This window comes from Cetorhinus maximus, chromosome 17 (genome assembly GCF_964194155.1).
Source record: "Cetorhinus maximus chromosome 17, sCetMax3.hap1.1, whole genome shotgun sequence".
NCBI lineage: Eukaryota > Metazoa > Chordata > Chondrichthyes > Lamniformes > Cetorhinidae > Cetorhinus > Cetorhinus maximus.
Window position 1 is genome coordinate 59,664,500 of NC_135895.1, and position 16,156 is coordinate 59,680,655.

Genomic DNA, 16,156 nt, shown 5'->3' on the forward strand with positions numbered 1-16,156 from the left:
CATTAATGAACCAGATGGGTTTTTACAACAATCGATGATATTTTCATGGTCACCATTACTGAGACTAGCCTTATATTCCAGATTTATTAACTGAATTAAAATTCCATCAGTTGCCATGGTGGGATTTGAAACCATGTTCCCAGCACCTTAGGCTAGGTCTCTGGATTACTAGCCCAGTGACATTACCGCTACACCATTGTCTCCCCAAAGTATCAGGGTAGCTGGGAAATGCTGATGCAACTGAAAGGGCAGGCTTTCTCTATCAATATCGAGTCCATTAATCGTTCTGTTCCTGAGACAGTTTATTATCAAATTTACTCTTTTAATAAGATGGAAAAAACTAATAAAAATATGCTAGCCATTATTATTCTGTCCCTGAATGAGATTGGCTGAAGTGTCAAATCATGCAAACGGAGGCCAGAATTTCCCAGGCCCTTTGGGGACGGGAAAATGGTGTAGGAAAGCGACAGGACGCTGGGAGGCCAATGGAGCCACTTAAGTGGCCTATTAAGGGCCACTTCTTGCCGCCATGGACATTTTGCCTGTTTTGGGAGGGCCCTTTGCTGGGTGGGGGAGACTGCCAATGGGCCTCCCAGCGGGGTTCCGCAGGGGGTGGGGCTTCCATTTTGGGCACTGCAGAGCCCTTTGTAGAAATCCCCACTGGTGACAATGTCCACCGTGGCACTGCCTTCAGCGAAACCCCTCCTTCCCCACTGATTGCTGGGGCCTGCCTGCCTGGCCCTGGCATCTCCCAATCCCATTCATCTGTCTTTGAGGGCACCCAGCCATTGAGGCACCACCTTGCTGTTGCAGCCTCAACAATGGCCACTGCTAGCAGTGGTACTGCTGAGGCTGCTGAACTGCCTGCTCTCTGATTGGGCCACTGCACTTGGGGGTGGGCTGCCATTTCTAATTGGTGGCCTGTGAATAGGCTGCTGCCAGCAATGTGGCACCTGGGTTATATCGCCAGCCGAAGCAGGGTCGCCTCATACTTCCGGCCCAAATGTGGTACTCCCCTTTTAATGGCAAAATTCAGCCCTAAGAATCAATTTTGCAATAAGCCTGCACCTACTTGAATTAGATTAAGATTTCACTAATTTCAGAGTCTTAACTAAGATGAGGTTGATCTTTCTCAACAGCGATTTAATGACATGAGTCTATAATTTAGCACTTGCCAATTTGATTGTAAGAAGTCTAAAGCATTGATAGTGTGAAAATAAAAATCTTGCAATTTTTATATTGGGATTAGGAGTGGCCTCGTAATGGAGAATTAATATTATTTGAGAAGAATAGAGGCAGTTTTAACCTAATCAGTGTCACCCGCCAGTATTTTGTTACAGGCAGCAATACCAATCTGTTCAATGGTCATTCTCAGAAATGCTGCAAAACATATCAGAGTTAAGGCAAGCAGATTTGCAATTGTAATTCCTCGCTCAATGAGTTTCTGATTTAATTTGCACCGTTGTAATCAGATGTTGAATGTAGGTCAAGCCTTCCTTACGTAAAGAGAAAATAAAGTTATGGTAATGACAATTCTATCAACCTTTCGTAATTTAATTATACTCTTTCACTTGATGGATAGGAACTTGGTTGACTTTACTTTCATTTGCCTTTTTCTGGAGACCCAGAAGCTGAAGGGTAACTGCATTGAACATCAGCTCATCAATATTTCACAGCCGGTTACAGTGTGAATGTAGACCCAAATGCAATAGTAGCAAGGATACAAATTAATACACGTGATGGGAAATGGGCCATATAAGGCAATGCTAATGGGAAAAATGTGTATACTACTGCCATACATACTAACTGTAGGAGAAAGATTTGGTATCTAAAGGGTTAATATGGGACTGAATACAGTACCGCCCACACGGTGATGTAAGAAGGCACATGACCTAGAGCTAAGGGCCGTCTAGACATAGGTAGCAACATGTAAGGACCTAGTATAGGGTCCTCTCCATACCTTTACCCTCTTCAGTAGATATGCACATAGTTTAGTAATGTTAATAAAGACTTCTTTGTAACTTCAACAAGACTGCTTCGTGGTGTTCAAGCAGTACGCATCACAGGTATTGACAACAGAACAGATCATGATTGTTTGGGTTTTGAAATACATCCTCTCCGTACTATCTCCATTCGAATGGAAAGGCTGAGGTGGCGGTGCAAATCACCAAATGAATCATCAAGAAATTGCGCAAATCTAGCCTAGATGCATACAAGGCAATCCTAGAGTGGAGAAACATATCGACGGAAGGTATGGAAAGCAATCCAGTCCAAAGACTAATTTCACTTCGCACCCAAACTACTCTTCTAATAGTAAAAAAGCTACTGAAGCCAGAAATAATAACAGGCGCACGTGAAAAAAATCAAAGTGAAATGGCAGAAAGCCGAAGTTTTTTTTGACAAGACTACCAAATCATTGCTAGAGTTGAGCACTGGAGACCCATCAGGGTACAAACCTTCAATGCACTCAATAGGAGTCAGCCCACGTGAAAACTTGGAACATGCGTAGAGCAGTTGTCACCTCGATCGTATGCGGTGGAAGTGAACAACCAAATATACCAGCGCAACCGCAGGCATATACGAACAACTAGAGAAGCTATTCCATCACTGCAGGAAGATGGGATCTCACCAGCTGCACAGAGAACAGAACAACCATCAGACCCAGAGGCCTGCCAGTCCCCAACAATGGAAATGTAACCACAACAGTCACTATGGCAACAAGTGCCATGGGAACAACGCTTCCCGGAGAGGGAACATCACCGAGAGGAACAGTCAATGACAACACTCACATGTACCATTAAGAGACCTGCATGATTTAACAACTATGTATGTGCAGAGACTGACCAGAATAACGAACAGCTTATTAATGCATGAGAACAGTTATGGTATAGTGGGTAACATGGGTAACTCATAGTTACGCATGATAATGCATGCAAATTTGTCTTTTGCTCATTAGGAAAAGGGGGATGTTTGTGTCTTTTGTTCATTATGAAAAGGGGGCTGTTTGGGTTTTGAAATGCAGCCATTACTACATGTCCTGTCTGGCTTGCCATAGTCATGTGACCTCTGCTATGAAGCACAGGGCTGGGGGAGCCATCTTACATTCAGTTCAATTAAGACATTACAGTAGAAAGACTGTAATCTTTGAACTCATAACAATGGCGGCGGCGGGGAATAAAATCCACATCCTCTCTAAGAGACTGTAAAAGATTGAAGAACTCTCAAGAAAAAGACACCAGCAATGATTGTGCCCTGAAACAACCTCACTCAAGAAGCAAGATGCTGCGAAAACTCACCTGAGAAGCTCCAGGGGCACGAGAGCCTGCCAGCAGAAAAAAAGGCACAAGTTAAGCTCAAGCAAAAGTCTCCACTGAATTGCTATGGAAGACCAGTTTCAACAAAGCAGAACCAGCAGCCAGTAGCCTGCAGGGTGAGATAAAATCCTTCCAAAGCACCAGGCAAGCCAGTCCTATGAACCTTTTTTTGAAAATCCAGTAGGGCAGAAACTCTGTTGTGCATTTCGTCACTAGCCTGAATTCTGATACTGCACCCTCCCCATGTGGCAGTCTGGAACCCACAAGTCTGGAACGTCACGACAAAAAAAACCAAAAAAAATAGAGATTGAACATGGAGGAATTAAACAAAAAACAAATTGGGTCCCTTGTTATTCTTTGGCTGCCTGGCCATTGAGAATCCTGCCCTCCCAACCCCTCCCCGACCCGCAGCATGCAGTTGCAACTAAAACAACCCTCAGCAGCAACCTAACCCACAGCCATTTTGAGGCTTCTTCTTCACCAGGGGAGTCTGCCGCCATTTTGAGTTATGTGCCAAAACTGCAAAGCGTGCAAAAATCCCGTCTTCATCAATACCAGCGACGCCATCTTGAAATTCCCTTCACTCTTAAAGGGACACCCACACATTTAAATTATTTAAAGTTGGAACACAATTCTTCACTACCGCCACCAATGGGCCTCACCTATGTCTTTGACCAGTCTCACAATTGGAGTTATTGAAGAAAAGGGTTTCTGAGTTGCTGCAGGATTAAATAAAAAGCAAGGCAGAATAAGTTAGCACATTACTTTATTCCATTGGGGCGATTGCAGACGATATAATTGCCAGGCAAGCCATAGATGAATTGTCTGCTAAATTTGACGATGTTTGAAAATCTTTTGAATTTTTCTTCAACCTGAGGTTTAATAAAGCCTTGGAACACACCAAATTTAACAGGAGAGTTCAGCAGCCTGGGAAGCCTGTCGCCTCCTTTATCAATGATCTTTACTGCATGGCAGAAGGATGCGCGTACAGTGAACTGAAATCCGAACTCATGCGAGACAGAACTGTGTTGGGTGTCGTGGATGATTCATTCTCAAACCTTCTCCAAGCCAAAGGTGACCTTACTCTTGACAAGGCTGTCCAGCTAGTTAGGTTGTCTGTGCTGTGAGACCAAAATAGGACCATTCTCCGAGGGGAAGGCACTTCATGGGGCAGAAGCCACACTTTGGGCCACCACATCAAGCCACACAACTGTAGGGACTGTATGAGCAAGGTTAGCCATCCCCCAACCACCCAGCCAAGACACCTTGCTGGCACTGCGGTGCGAAGTGCATTCACAGGAAGGACCAATGTCCTGCAAGTGCTGCCAAATGCTCCTGCTGCCACAGACAGCGACTCTTAAGTAAGCTGACCCAGTCACGACCTCAGCATCTCAGAGACAACCTGAGAGCCATCCATGTAATTGAGGCCGCTGAGCCAGAAGACACACAGCCTTCCTTCCTGGGTGACATCAAACGATGTAGCTTTTCCTCCAGAACACAGGCGTTTCTGTGAACGGCCAGCTAACCAACTTTAAGTTAGATTCCGGCGCTGGAGTGACAGTTTCGGATGAGGAACTGTGGCTCCAAGGCCGCTGATCTGAATAACAGACACCCCACTCTACGGTGCAGGGGAGTCCAGCTTTCAGGAGTATCATTCAAGAGCCATTGAGGCATGGCAACAAACAGATTATAGAGCTGATGTACGTCCTATGGAACCAGCCCTTTTACTCCTCAGCAGCAACACCTGGCTAGCCCTCGTTCTCCTTCAGTCAGCAGCAGATATGATGATAACCATGGTTTCTATCCAGCCTGAAAAGCATCTTCCCAAAGGCCCAACCACTACACACCATTAAATAGTTGACTTTATTTGTAACCTCTCTTCTCTGTGGAGCAGGCCTGTTCATCTTCATTTCAGTTCCTGAACTTACCCAAGGACCAGACCAAACCACCACGCAGGAGGTTACCACAATGTCCCCAGTCAAGGTGATGCCAGAGCCGAATGGCCTCCTGAGAAGCCTCTGTCTCCAGCAGTGACCATAGTGCCGATGGTGGAGACGTTGACAGCCCAAGCAACTGCCAACCAATATGCTGAAACCACAGCATCAGCTGGAACCAGCCTCACACAAACACAACTGCACAAAGGTGAGCTATCTCCCCACTTTTCTTTCATACACAGGACTGCTTTCCCTCAATGACAGAGAGCTTCCAGATACCGGAAAAGGCAGAAGAAGAAGAAACACCACCGACAAGCTGACAAACTCTGCTTTTGTCGACCCAGAAAGAAACGATCAACACTCACTACAGCAAATCAATGCCACATCAATCAGACTGACTGGGCATGGTGCAGCATCTGTCAATGGAAGAAGTGCATGAAGCCATGCCTACATCCAGATACAACCTCGAAACCACCGCCAAGATCAAGTACCTCTAGAGCCTACCACTTTCCTGACCGGATGGCAAATGAGACATGGCAGGGGTACAAGACCTCCAGGCCACCTGAATCTCCAATTTCAAACACTTGAGATGGGGTTGTAAGAACATTGTTAACACATGCTGTTAATGTTGTATGTTAATCATGAAGCAGTTTAGAGTTAGAATAGTTTATTGTTGCAACACCAAAGTTAAGTACACAAGAGCGATGTATGACTTGAAGCTAACTGTAAGTAAACTAATCTCAGTCTATATACAGGGGATAAAGCCTTGGGAGGAGGTATGGTAGAGAATCTGGTACCTAAAGGGTTAACATGGGTCTCAGTACAGTATCACCCACATGGTGATGTAAGAAGGCACATGACCTAGAGATAGGTAGTAACATGTAAAGACCTGGTAAGGGGTCCTCTCCACACTTCTACTGTAGACACGTACATAATTCAGTAATGTTAGTAAAGATTTCTTTGTAACTTCAACAAGACTGCTTCATGGTGTCTAAGCAGTACACATTACGGGTAGCGACAACAGTACAGATCACTACTCTACATATATATTGTTATGTACTGCTCTTTAATGCTGATAAGCCCTTTTTCAATCACATGGCGCCTTATGGTAGCTGTATAATGTGTAGTATACTCCCCTAGTTTATTACTTATGCTTATGTTTTATGTAATTTGGAAGCAGCTTAACTTTATCATAGTAATGAGCACCCCCACCCTCTTAAAAATTTACAAGATTGATACTGGATGGGTATTCAAGAGAACTGGTAAGGAGATTTCAAAGATACTTCAGTTGACCACAGTGCTCTTGGTCTAGAGAATGGAAAAATCATTGAATCATAAAATTTACAGCATAGAAAGAGGCCTTTTGACCTTTGCACTGGGGCCAATTCTGCCATATATTTTATATTTCTGTTTTCCATTTTTCTTCTAAAAGTTATTATCATTTCTCCTTTCAGTACTATGTCTGGTAGGACATTTCCTTTCCTAATTACCCTCGACATAAGAATATTTATCCTAATTGCTCCCTTTATTCTTTTGTTGATAATCTTAAATTTATGCCCTCTACTTACCAACCAGAGGAACAGATTTTTCCAACTCACTTAATAAAAACCCTTCAGAAATTTGAACATGCCTATCAGCCTTTGATCCTAATCCTGATTATTATTCAGTGTCCCCTTATATCATGCTTATGGTTTCAGATTTCCAAATCCGAAGAGAAGATGTACGAGAACAGCTGAACGAGGATGATCTTAATAAGATTGTAGATGTATTTCTGACGGAGACTGAAACATTTACCTTTCTGGACCTTCCCGTTGAAATGGTTTCAGTGGATTCAGCAGAAGCAGAATCCATCAAGTAAGTTTTTTTTTACATATTTCATTATATCATCCTGCCAACTGGCTTGAATAACATATCATTTAGATACCTGATCCACTTTCACTGGAAACAGTTTCTCAAAGTATTATGCCTGTTGGTCTTGAAATTTTTCTTGTTCATACTGCAGAACAATTCCAGAGTTGGTCAGAAATTGCATTTGCAATTTAATGATTTTGGTTGTAACTTTCTTGTGTGGGTTTAACCCACTTGTAGCTGGTACAAAATGGAGCCATAGGATCATGCGCGTTGGTGGCAAGTATTTGCATTTATTGCCAGCAGCATTTTGCCTCTGTGCCTGCAGAAACTGTGCTCTTTGTCTTCATATATAGAATCATAGGGTAGAATTTTCGGGTTGGCGGGCAGACGTGTTCGGCAGGCCTGGGAGTGACCGGGGAGCAGACTGCTCACCACGATCGGCCCCCAACTGCGATTTCACGCTGGCTGACCAACTAACGGCCAGCCAACATGAAATGCGTGTTGAAAGGCTTAGCGCTGCCAAGGTAGGGGTGGGAGGAGGACGAGTGCTGAAGTCTGCATGGGTGCGAGGGAGCGTGCAATGAAAGCTGCAGAGAGCTGCCTCAGGGAGCTGAAGAGTTTTAAAACCAATCAATAAAGATTTGAAACTGCAGAAAAAAATGTCCACACATCAGATTCACTCACATTAAAATATAGATGATGAAAATTCTGTCCAAACATTTTTACTTCTTAAAAAATTAATAGTGGAAACCGCATCCCACCCTTGGATGAAGTTTCATCAAAAAGGCAAAGTTCGCCTGGCAGATTCGCCTGCCCACCAACCGTAACGTTAGACAGGCAGTGAAAAATCGCTGTCAATTGCTACTTTAATGGCCTTAATAGGCCTCCTAATTGTGGGCAGGTGCACTGCCAACTCTCACGCGCACCCGCTGACCAAAATATCAGGAGTGCGCGATGACGTCAGGACTCTCGCTATTTCACACTCCAGCATATCGAGAGCTCACCTGCACACCAAGTAGAAAATTCTACCCATGGAATTGTAGAATGGTTACAGGCAGAAGGAGGCCATTCAGTTCATCATGTCTGTACTGGCTCTCTGCAATAGCAACTCATCTAGTCTCACCCCCACTCTCCACCTTTTCCCCGTAGCCCTGTAAACCTTTCTTCTTCAGATAATGATGGAATCCTCTTTTGAAAGCCATGATTGAATCTGCCTCCACCATACTCTCAGGTAGTGCAATCAAGATCCTAATCACTCACTGGGGGAAAAAAGATTTTCCTCATAAGAAAAGCAAGGAGAGAGCATGAAAAGAGGCTGGAAGTGAACATAAAAGGGAATCCCAAGGTTTTCTATAAGCATGTAAATAATAAAAGGTTGGTAAAAGAAAGAGCAGGGCCGATTAGGGACAAAAAAGGGGACTTGCATGTGGAGGTGGAGAAATACCAGAGGTGTTGAACGAGTACTTTGCATCTGTCTTTACAAAGGACGAACTTGCTATCCAGGCCGAGGTGAGAGAGGAGGTAACTGGTACACTAGAAGAACTTATATGGATAAGATAACTTATCTTATCGAGAGGAAGGAGGTGTTGGAAAGATTATCTTTACTTAAAATAGATAAGGTACCAGGACTGGATGAGATGCATCCAAGGGTACTGAGGGAAGTGAGTGGAAATTGCAGAGGCACTAGTGATAATCTTCCAGTCTTCCTTAGACACAGGGGATGTGCCAGAGGACTGGAGAACCGTGAATGTTATACCCTTGTTCAAAAAGGGGTGCAAGGATAAAGCTGGCAACTACAGGCCAGTCAGTTTGACCTCAGTGGTAGGGAAACTTCTGGAAACTATAATACAGGATAAAATCAATGATCACTTAGACAAGTACAGGATAATTAAGGAAAGCCAGCATGGATTCAGCAAGGAAAATCATGCTTAACTAACTTGCTGGAGTTTTTTGAGGAGGTAACAGAGAATGTTGATAAAGGAAACGTTGTTGATGTGGTGTATGTGTTGTGGATTTTCAAAAGGCATTTGATACAGTGCCACACACAGACCTGTGAGCAAAATTCTAGGTCATGGAATAAAAGGGAAAGTAGGCACTTGGATAAGAAATTGGCTGAGTGACAGGAAGCAGAGAGTAGTGACAAATGGTTGTTTTTCAGATTGGCGGAATGTTTGTAATGGAGTTCCTCAGGGGTCAGTGTTGGGACTCTTGCTCTTTTTGATATATATTAATGACCTAGACTGTGGTGTGCAAGGCATGATTTAAAAATTTGCAGAATGTACGAAGATTGGAAATGTTGTCAACTGTGATGGGGATAGTCTTGAACTTTAAAAGGACATAGACATGTTGGTGGATTGGGCAGACAAGTGGCAGATGAAGTTGATGAAGATGAATGCAGAGAAGTGTGAGATGATTTGTTTGGGCAGGAAAGATATGGTGAGACAGTACAAAATAAAGGGATAGCCTCTAAAACGGTGCAGGAACAGAGGGACCTTGTGTATACATACATAGGTCATTGAAGATGGCAGGGCATGTTGAGAGAGCAGTTAATAAAGCATATAGTATTTTAGGCTTTATTAATAGGGACAAGAGTAAGGAGGTCATGTTGAACTTGTATAAGACACTAGTTAGGCCTCATCTGGAATACTGTGTCCAGTTCTGGGCACCATACCTGAGGAAGGATGTGAAGGCATTGGAGAGAGCACAGAGGAGATTCACAAGAATGATTTCAGCGATAAAGAACTGTAGCTATGAGGATAGATTGGAGACATTGGGACTGTTTTCCTTGGAGAAAAGAAGGCTGAGAGAAGATTTGATAGAGGTATTCAAGATCCCGAGGGATACGGACAGGGTAAATAGTGAAAATCTGTTCCCATTTAAGAGAACATCAAGAACTAGAGGGCATAGATTCAAAATAATTGACAAAAGGAGTGGATGTGATGTGAGGAATTTTTTTCACTCAGAGGGTGGTTAGAGTCTGGAACAAACTTCCTGAAGGGCAGTGGAAGCAGGTTCGATTGAGGTATTCAAAAGAGAATTGGATTGCCACCTGAAAAGAGAGAATGTACAAGGTTACGGAGATAAGGTGGAGAGTGGGACTAGGTGGAATGCTCTTTCAGAGAGCCAGTGCAGACTCGATGGGCCGAAATGCCTCCTTCTGAACTGTAAAGATACTATGACACTGTGATGTCACTGTTGCTTCTTATGTCAATCACCTTAAATTGGTGTCCTCTGGTTCTCAGTTCTTCCACCATTTGGAACAGCTTTTCCTATCTATTCTGTCTAGATCCCTCATATACAAAATGCAAAGCTTTAATTTAAATTAGGTAACAAAGATACATTAAAATTCAAAATGTCAGAGTGCTGGAATTTGTCACTACAGGTAAAAAAAATGCTACCAGCAGAAATAGAGTATTAAAAGATTCTGGAGCAGAATTCTGCAGCTGTTCTGACGTACACCTGCTGAAAATTTGGTGAGAGTTAGTTGAAATGACTGCAAACTTGACTGGTGTTTGGACATGTTGAGTCCTTGTCTAAAATTAGAGTTCCTTTGATGGTCTTGTGGCCTCCACCCATCCATTTTAAAGCTGTCACTGTGAGGTGGGCATGGCTGGGGTTAAGACTGGTACTAATGGTGGATGGGGCAATGACATAGAAAGTTGCCCTGACCCATTTGGGTGTTTGGACCTCTTTTAAATTTGATTGGTGAACTTCCAGTTCTTAACTCCCTGCTTATATGTAGCTTGCCATTCAGAGAATGGGAAATCCAGTGGACTCGCTGCTTCTAAAAACCAGTTTGTGGCTCTTAAATGGAAGGTGGGTTTTTATTGCAGGTGCAGCTGGCACAATGTTTACGGTCAGGCTACTGTAATTTTCAGATAGAACCATGGAGGTGCTCATTGAACAAATCAGAGCCTTGAAAAAGGCCAGTCTTCAGGTGGCTGATGGTGCCATGTCAAATAAGTCAGCAAGCATGGAGGGAGTAGGCTGAGCATTTCAATGTCATCCATATTGTTCTCAGAACTTGGCTGCAGCGCAGGGTATGTTAAATGATTTTATGAAGACAGACAAAATAAGGCTCCTCTTCATGCTTCTCTTAAATATGGCTTTACAATCAACCGTAGTTCTTCCCCAGCACTACATTCATTTCCTCCCTGTTGCACAAGACTCTCATCTATTCAGAATGGGACATTTCAATACACATCTTCTGCTTACCCTTACCCACTTAAGACTTGTTACTGCCCTCAAAACTGGCAGAAAAACATTCATCCTTTGTTCCCTATTTCTTATTAACTGCTTTGATATCTTACGCTGTGCACACTCAGTTTCCTTCAATGACTTCCTGCTCTTAAACATACTTGTTGCCTGTCAGCTAAAACCCTGCTCTCTTCCTGTCGTCTTTGATTTTATCTTATCCCACCAATCAGGTGGTAAGGTCTTCTTTAAATTTCCAGATCGGCTCCGATTAAACCGCTGGGGCCTGACTGCTACAGTATTTTAATTGGAGACCTGCTTGGGGAAGCTGATGTGACTTTCTCACCATGCCAATCTAATGGGAAGGGGATGGACCTGGAGCCAGAACAGATCTAAAATATCAGTTTTATTTATTTTCCTTATGAGGCCAGAGGAACCAGAGTGCATCTCCAGCCTTCAAGGAAAGTTTAAGCCTCCAGTTTCCCAGGATTTCCCTTGCTCCCCCCTGTATTATGAGCCTCTCAAGAAAATCCCTTCCCGTGACTTACCTGAGTCCAGGGTTCCTCGCAGCAACCTCCTGCTGTCCAATATTCTGCTGCTGAAGGGAGCACTTCCTGACAGTTTTGAGCAGGAACTTGACTGAGGGTAAGCAGATGATATCTGGAAGTTAAAGTCTCTTCCAAGGTTGAGATGGTTTACCTTGGTCTTTATTTACCACCCCAAAGTAAAAGTGAGTTACTTCCAAAGCATTTTGGCTACAGGCTGGTAGCCCTCCAACTTCATCTCAGTCCTCATTGTCACCTGTGACATTCTTTGTCATCTGCTTGATGAGTGCTGAATATGTGTCAGTGCAGTTTGACATTTTTAAAAAATTATTCGTTCATTGGATGTGGACGTCGCTGGCTAGGCCAGCATTTATTGCCCATACCTACTTGCCCTTGTTCAGAGGGCATTTAGGAGTCAACCACATTGCTGTGGGTCTGGAGTCACAAACCAGGTAAGGGTGGCAGATTTCCTTCCCTAAAGGACATTAGTGAACCAGATGGGTTTTTATGACAATTGGCAATGGTTTCGTGGTCATCATCAGACTTTTAATTCCAGATTTTTATTTAGTTCAAATTTCACCATCTGCCATGGTGGGATTTGAACCCAGGTCCCCAGAGCATTACCCTGAGTATCTAGAATACTAGTCCAGTGACAATATCACTATGCTACCACCTTCCCCGATCCTGGTAAGCTCCCTAGAAGATTTGTGAGCCAAGTATGCAGAGCATAGTCCTTTACCCCAAGCAACTAATCTTTTCCTTGCTATGCAGGATCAAAGAGTCGGGGAAGGAGGATACGAAAGTGTCACAGCAGCTCAGAGGAGAGTGGCACAGCTTTTTAATGTGCAGTTGGTAATCATACACCAGCTGCACACAAGAACGTATTCCCTTTTGATTTATAAACATAATGGACTTATTTGTAGGAGTCCTTATGATGATGTGCATGCAGTCAATGACAACCTGGACATGAGGGAGCGCTACAAAATCTACAGATCTTAGAGCGCTATTCTACTGACCCAGGTTGTCCATGGTGAACATGATGAACTTTTTTGATTTAGCAAACATGAAATCAGTCACCTGCTCCATACAAGCATGAACTGATGACTGACTAGTGTTGCTGATACCCCTATTTCAGCCTGGAGGGATCCAAAGCCAAAGAAGTTGAAAGTTGTAATAACTCTGACTGCAGAGAGTTGCAAGTTTGATTGTAAGGGGCAGCATAGGTCAGTGACAGTTTCCCTGGAGAAGCACAGCCTCCAAATGCACTACACCTCTGTGAACTGCAGATATGTCACTCTGGGTTTACACAGTGTATTGGGATGATTAGGATGTCTGCAAATTCTCTTGCTTCTCCATATGTCCCTGCAGCTGCAGGCAGGTATGGTCCTTTCAGTTTTTGTTGCTGCTCCTTGTCGTCTAGTTAGAATGGAAACCTGAAAGAGGATTTCCATTTCAGATCTGTACCCACTTAAGTTTACCGAAAAATGTCCAAATACTACAAGCAAAAGCACTACTCAAAAACAACAATAAACAAACAGCAAGATGTTTGCAATATAGTAATTTGAATGACAGCATTGTAGTACGAGAACAGGTTATCTCTCACCATGTACCCATCCCTCAAACTGCCACAGTTTGTAGATGGGTTTAGGAAGTGGTTATAAGGAATTGGACAAATAGCATTGGGATTCTAAAGATGTAATGGCGCCTTTTTTTAATATTAATTAGGCCCCCATTGATTTTAGATGGAATTGGTGGCTGTCTAAATTGAAGTCCACATGAAAATTACCAATGTATGGGCTTCTGACCGATAGTCAGCAATTCCTATTTTACACTTTTTGTCTACCTCCTGCCTGGTGCACATTAAAATCATGGCTACAAACAGATGAAAATCAGCCCAAGTGATTCAATTATCGATTCTTATGCTGATGATTTCATTCTACATTCATAGCTAACTTCAGATGGTTTATCTTCAGCGCTTCCAGTCCCCAGACCTGTGACAGTGCAATGCATTATTAGCACATCTTGACCTTCCCTATCCCTTTCAATCCTTCAGACAGTTTCTTCTGTCTTGGTTCACTGCTTTCCCTTTAATGGCACCACATGCACCACAGTGATAGCAGCCTTTTCCTGAAACACATCCAGCTCTCTTTTGAATGTTTCCTGCTTAATTTATCTGCATGTTCAAACAGAAGGCAGTTGCAGATTTGGTCTTGTGTAGGTTGCAGCTCACTTAGAATTTATGAGGGGAAAATAAGCTGGAAGATTTTCCTAGCTGGGAGCTAGAGGAAGAAATCTACAATGACCCTCACAGTGAAAACCCTGTGGCAGAAAGCAATCAGCTTGAACAATTAGCATGGAAAGAGCTGTAAAGACGTTGTAGGAGCAGACTGGAAAAAACAGTCTAGGTATGTACAAAGCCAGGACAAGGAGTTGAGGTGTCCACAGTCGAGAGGTCTTAAAAGAAAGTTGGAGGGTCACTTAGTCAAAAGCTAATGGAAAGATCCCCGTGCAATTTGATACCTCAGAGATTAGCTAGAACACTGAGAAAAAATCCAATTGAATTCCAGAGGGCAGTGATTTACTTTTGGGTGGGTCCCAGAAAAAGTGAATGAGCCTTCAAGATTTTGTATGAAATGGGAACTCTTGGGGGAGTGAGGGGCGGCAGGGAAGTAGAAGTATAACTATTTATAGCATACATAATTATAAACTATAGTGTTAAGTTAGTAGTGCTTGCTTTCTTTTTTTAATATATACAATAAAGTTTGTTTTTGTTTAAAAATGTGAAATCTTGTGGCGTAATTTCTTTCAGTTAATCACTGGGACTTTGAATTTCTCTTTAAATGTTAACAGTTTCTAAAGGGATCGTAATAATAGAAACCCTCCAAAGCCTTTGCCCAGATCATTGATATAGATCTTGAAGAGCAACAATCTTGCAAGGATGAGAGGATGGGCTCCCCCCTCTGCAATGATGGCCTTGTAGCTGTGACCAGTTTATTTTGTTGAATGTTCAATTCTTCAGAGGACACCTCCCTGTTGAGACACATGGTGGCCCCCAATCTGCCTGAGTAGCGTGCATCTCTCTGGGTGGGGCTGCCAAGGCTTCAGAGCAACCAGCCCTCTGATTGCCATTGCAGCATCAAAATCCCACCCAACATCCTTAATTGAGTGGTAAACTCAAAGGCGGCCTATTAGGGGGTCACTTCCCAGAAGGTCGCTGAATCGGCTGTGCTGATGTTAAGTGTGGGCTCAGGACCTCCAATTGATCCTTATGTCAGGGTCCTGAGGCTTGCGGGAAAATCCAGCCCAATGACAAGGAAGCAGTAGTGACTGGCAGACATGTTTACTTCAAATCTTCTTGGAAGGTGTGGCCAGTTCCTGTTATGCTGCCTGGTAAGGGCATTAAACTTTTTGTAGCATTGAGTAGCTATGTGCTGAATAGTGGAATGAGAACTCACTGTTCTGGCTATTTCTTTCCACTTATTTACTGCAGCCCTCCTTGGAGCCTTCCTTTTGTCTGTTCCAAAGAGGTCTTATTACTGATCATGACTTTCAACATCACAAAATGATCTGCCACAGCCTTCTCAAATATTTTCTAGCAATAAGATTTGTCATCTGTAATGTGGCCATTTAAACTGATGTAAACCATATTGCAGCAGCACATTATTTTCTGTCCCAATGACATAAGCATTTTCCATGTCTGGAGATCAACCTGATCCAGCAAATCATGTCGATACAGGAAATTAATGCTGGGTCAGCACTCAGACAGATGTGTGAAAATCCAGGATAGCATTCTTAGTGCATTAATAGGTTAAGTGCAACTTTGTTCACTGACTTGCTTTGTTCTGAAGTTAGTCAATGAAAGTGAGGGAATTTGGGATCAGGCTGGAATGGATATTGTCTAGCATTTACTGTGTGTCTAAGGCCACATGCTGCTTTTCCTGGAGAATGTAGACTGGCAAACCAAAATGATAATCAGAATTGGCGTAGAGTGGCAGACACTCTCACTACAGGTGAGGGTCTACAAGGTGTCTCCACCTGGAGGAGATGACTGACAGCTCTTTGCCTAAGCAGAACTGAGCTACAGAAACCTTTTAAAGCCCTTCAGTTCTTATGAGCCAAATGATAGAATTTGGAGATTCTGTGAGGGTGCACTAGTCCTAATGTTATTACGTCTCCACAGACTGATAACTTTTAAAAAGAGATTTGAATTCCCAATGACTGACTCAAAGGACCACATGACAAGGTTTCATGTTTTAAGACTTTTACTGTAGCAAACACACTGAAAGCAACATTAATTAAACATTACCTAATGGGCAAC

At 43.1% G+C, this 16,156-nt stretch overlaps 1 protein-coding gene across 4 annotated transcripts in view; it reads left to right on the top strand.

Moving 5' to 3' along the window:
- Nucleotides 1–16,156, top strand: part of dnai4 (dynein axonemal intermediate chain 4) — a 189,137-nt gene that overhangs the window by 58,094 nt on the left and 114,887 nt on the right. For all 4 annotated transcript variants that reach the window (XM_078561279.1, XM_078561280.1, XM_078561278.1 and 1 more), the window contains one exon: nt 6,946–7,102. In XM_078561279.1, coding sequence (XP_078417405.1) covers nt 6,946–7,102 — 157 coding nt within the window. The remainder of the gene's footprint in view (nt 1–6,945; nt 7,103–16,156) is intronic.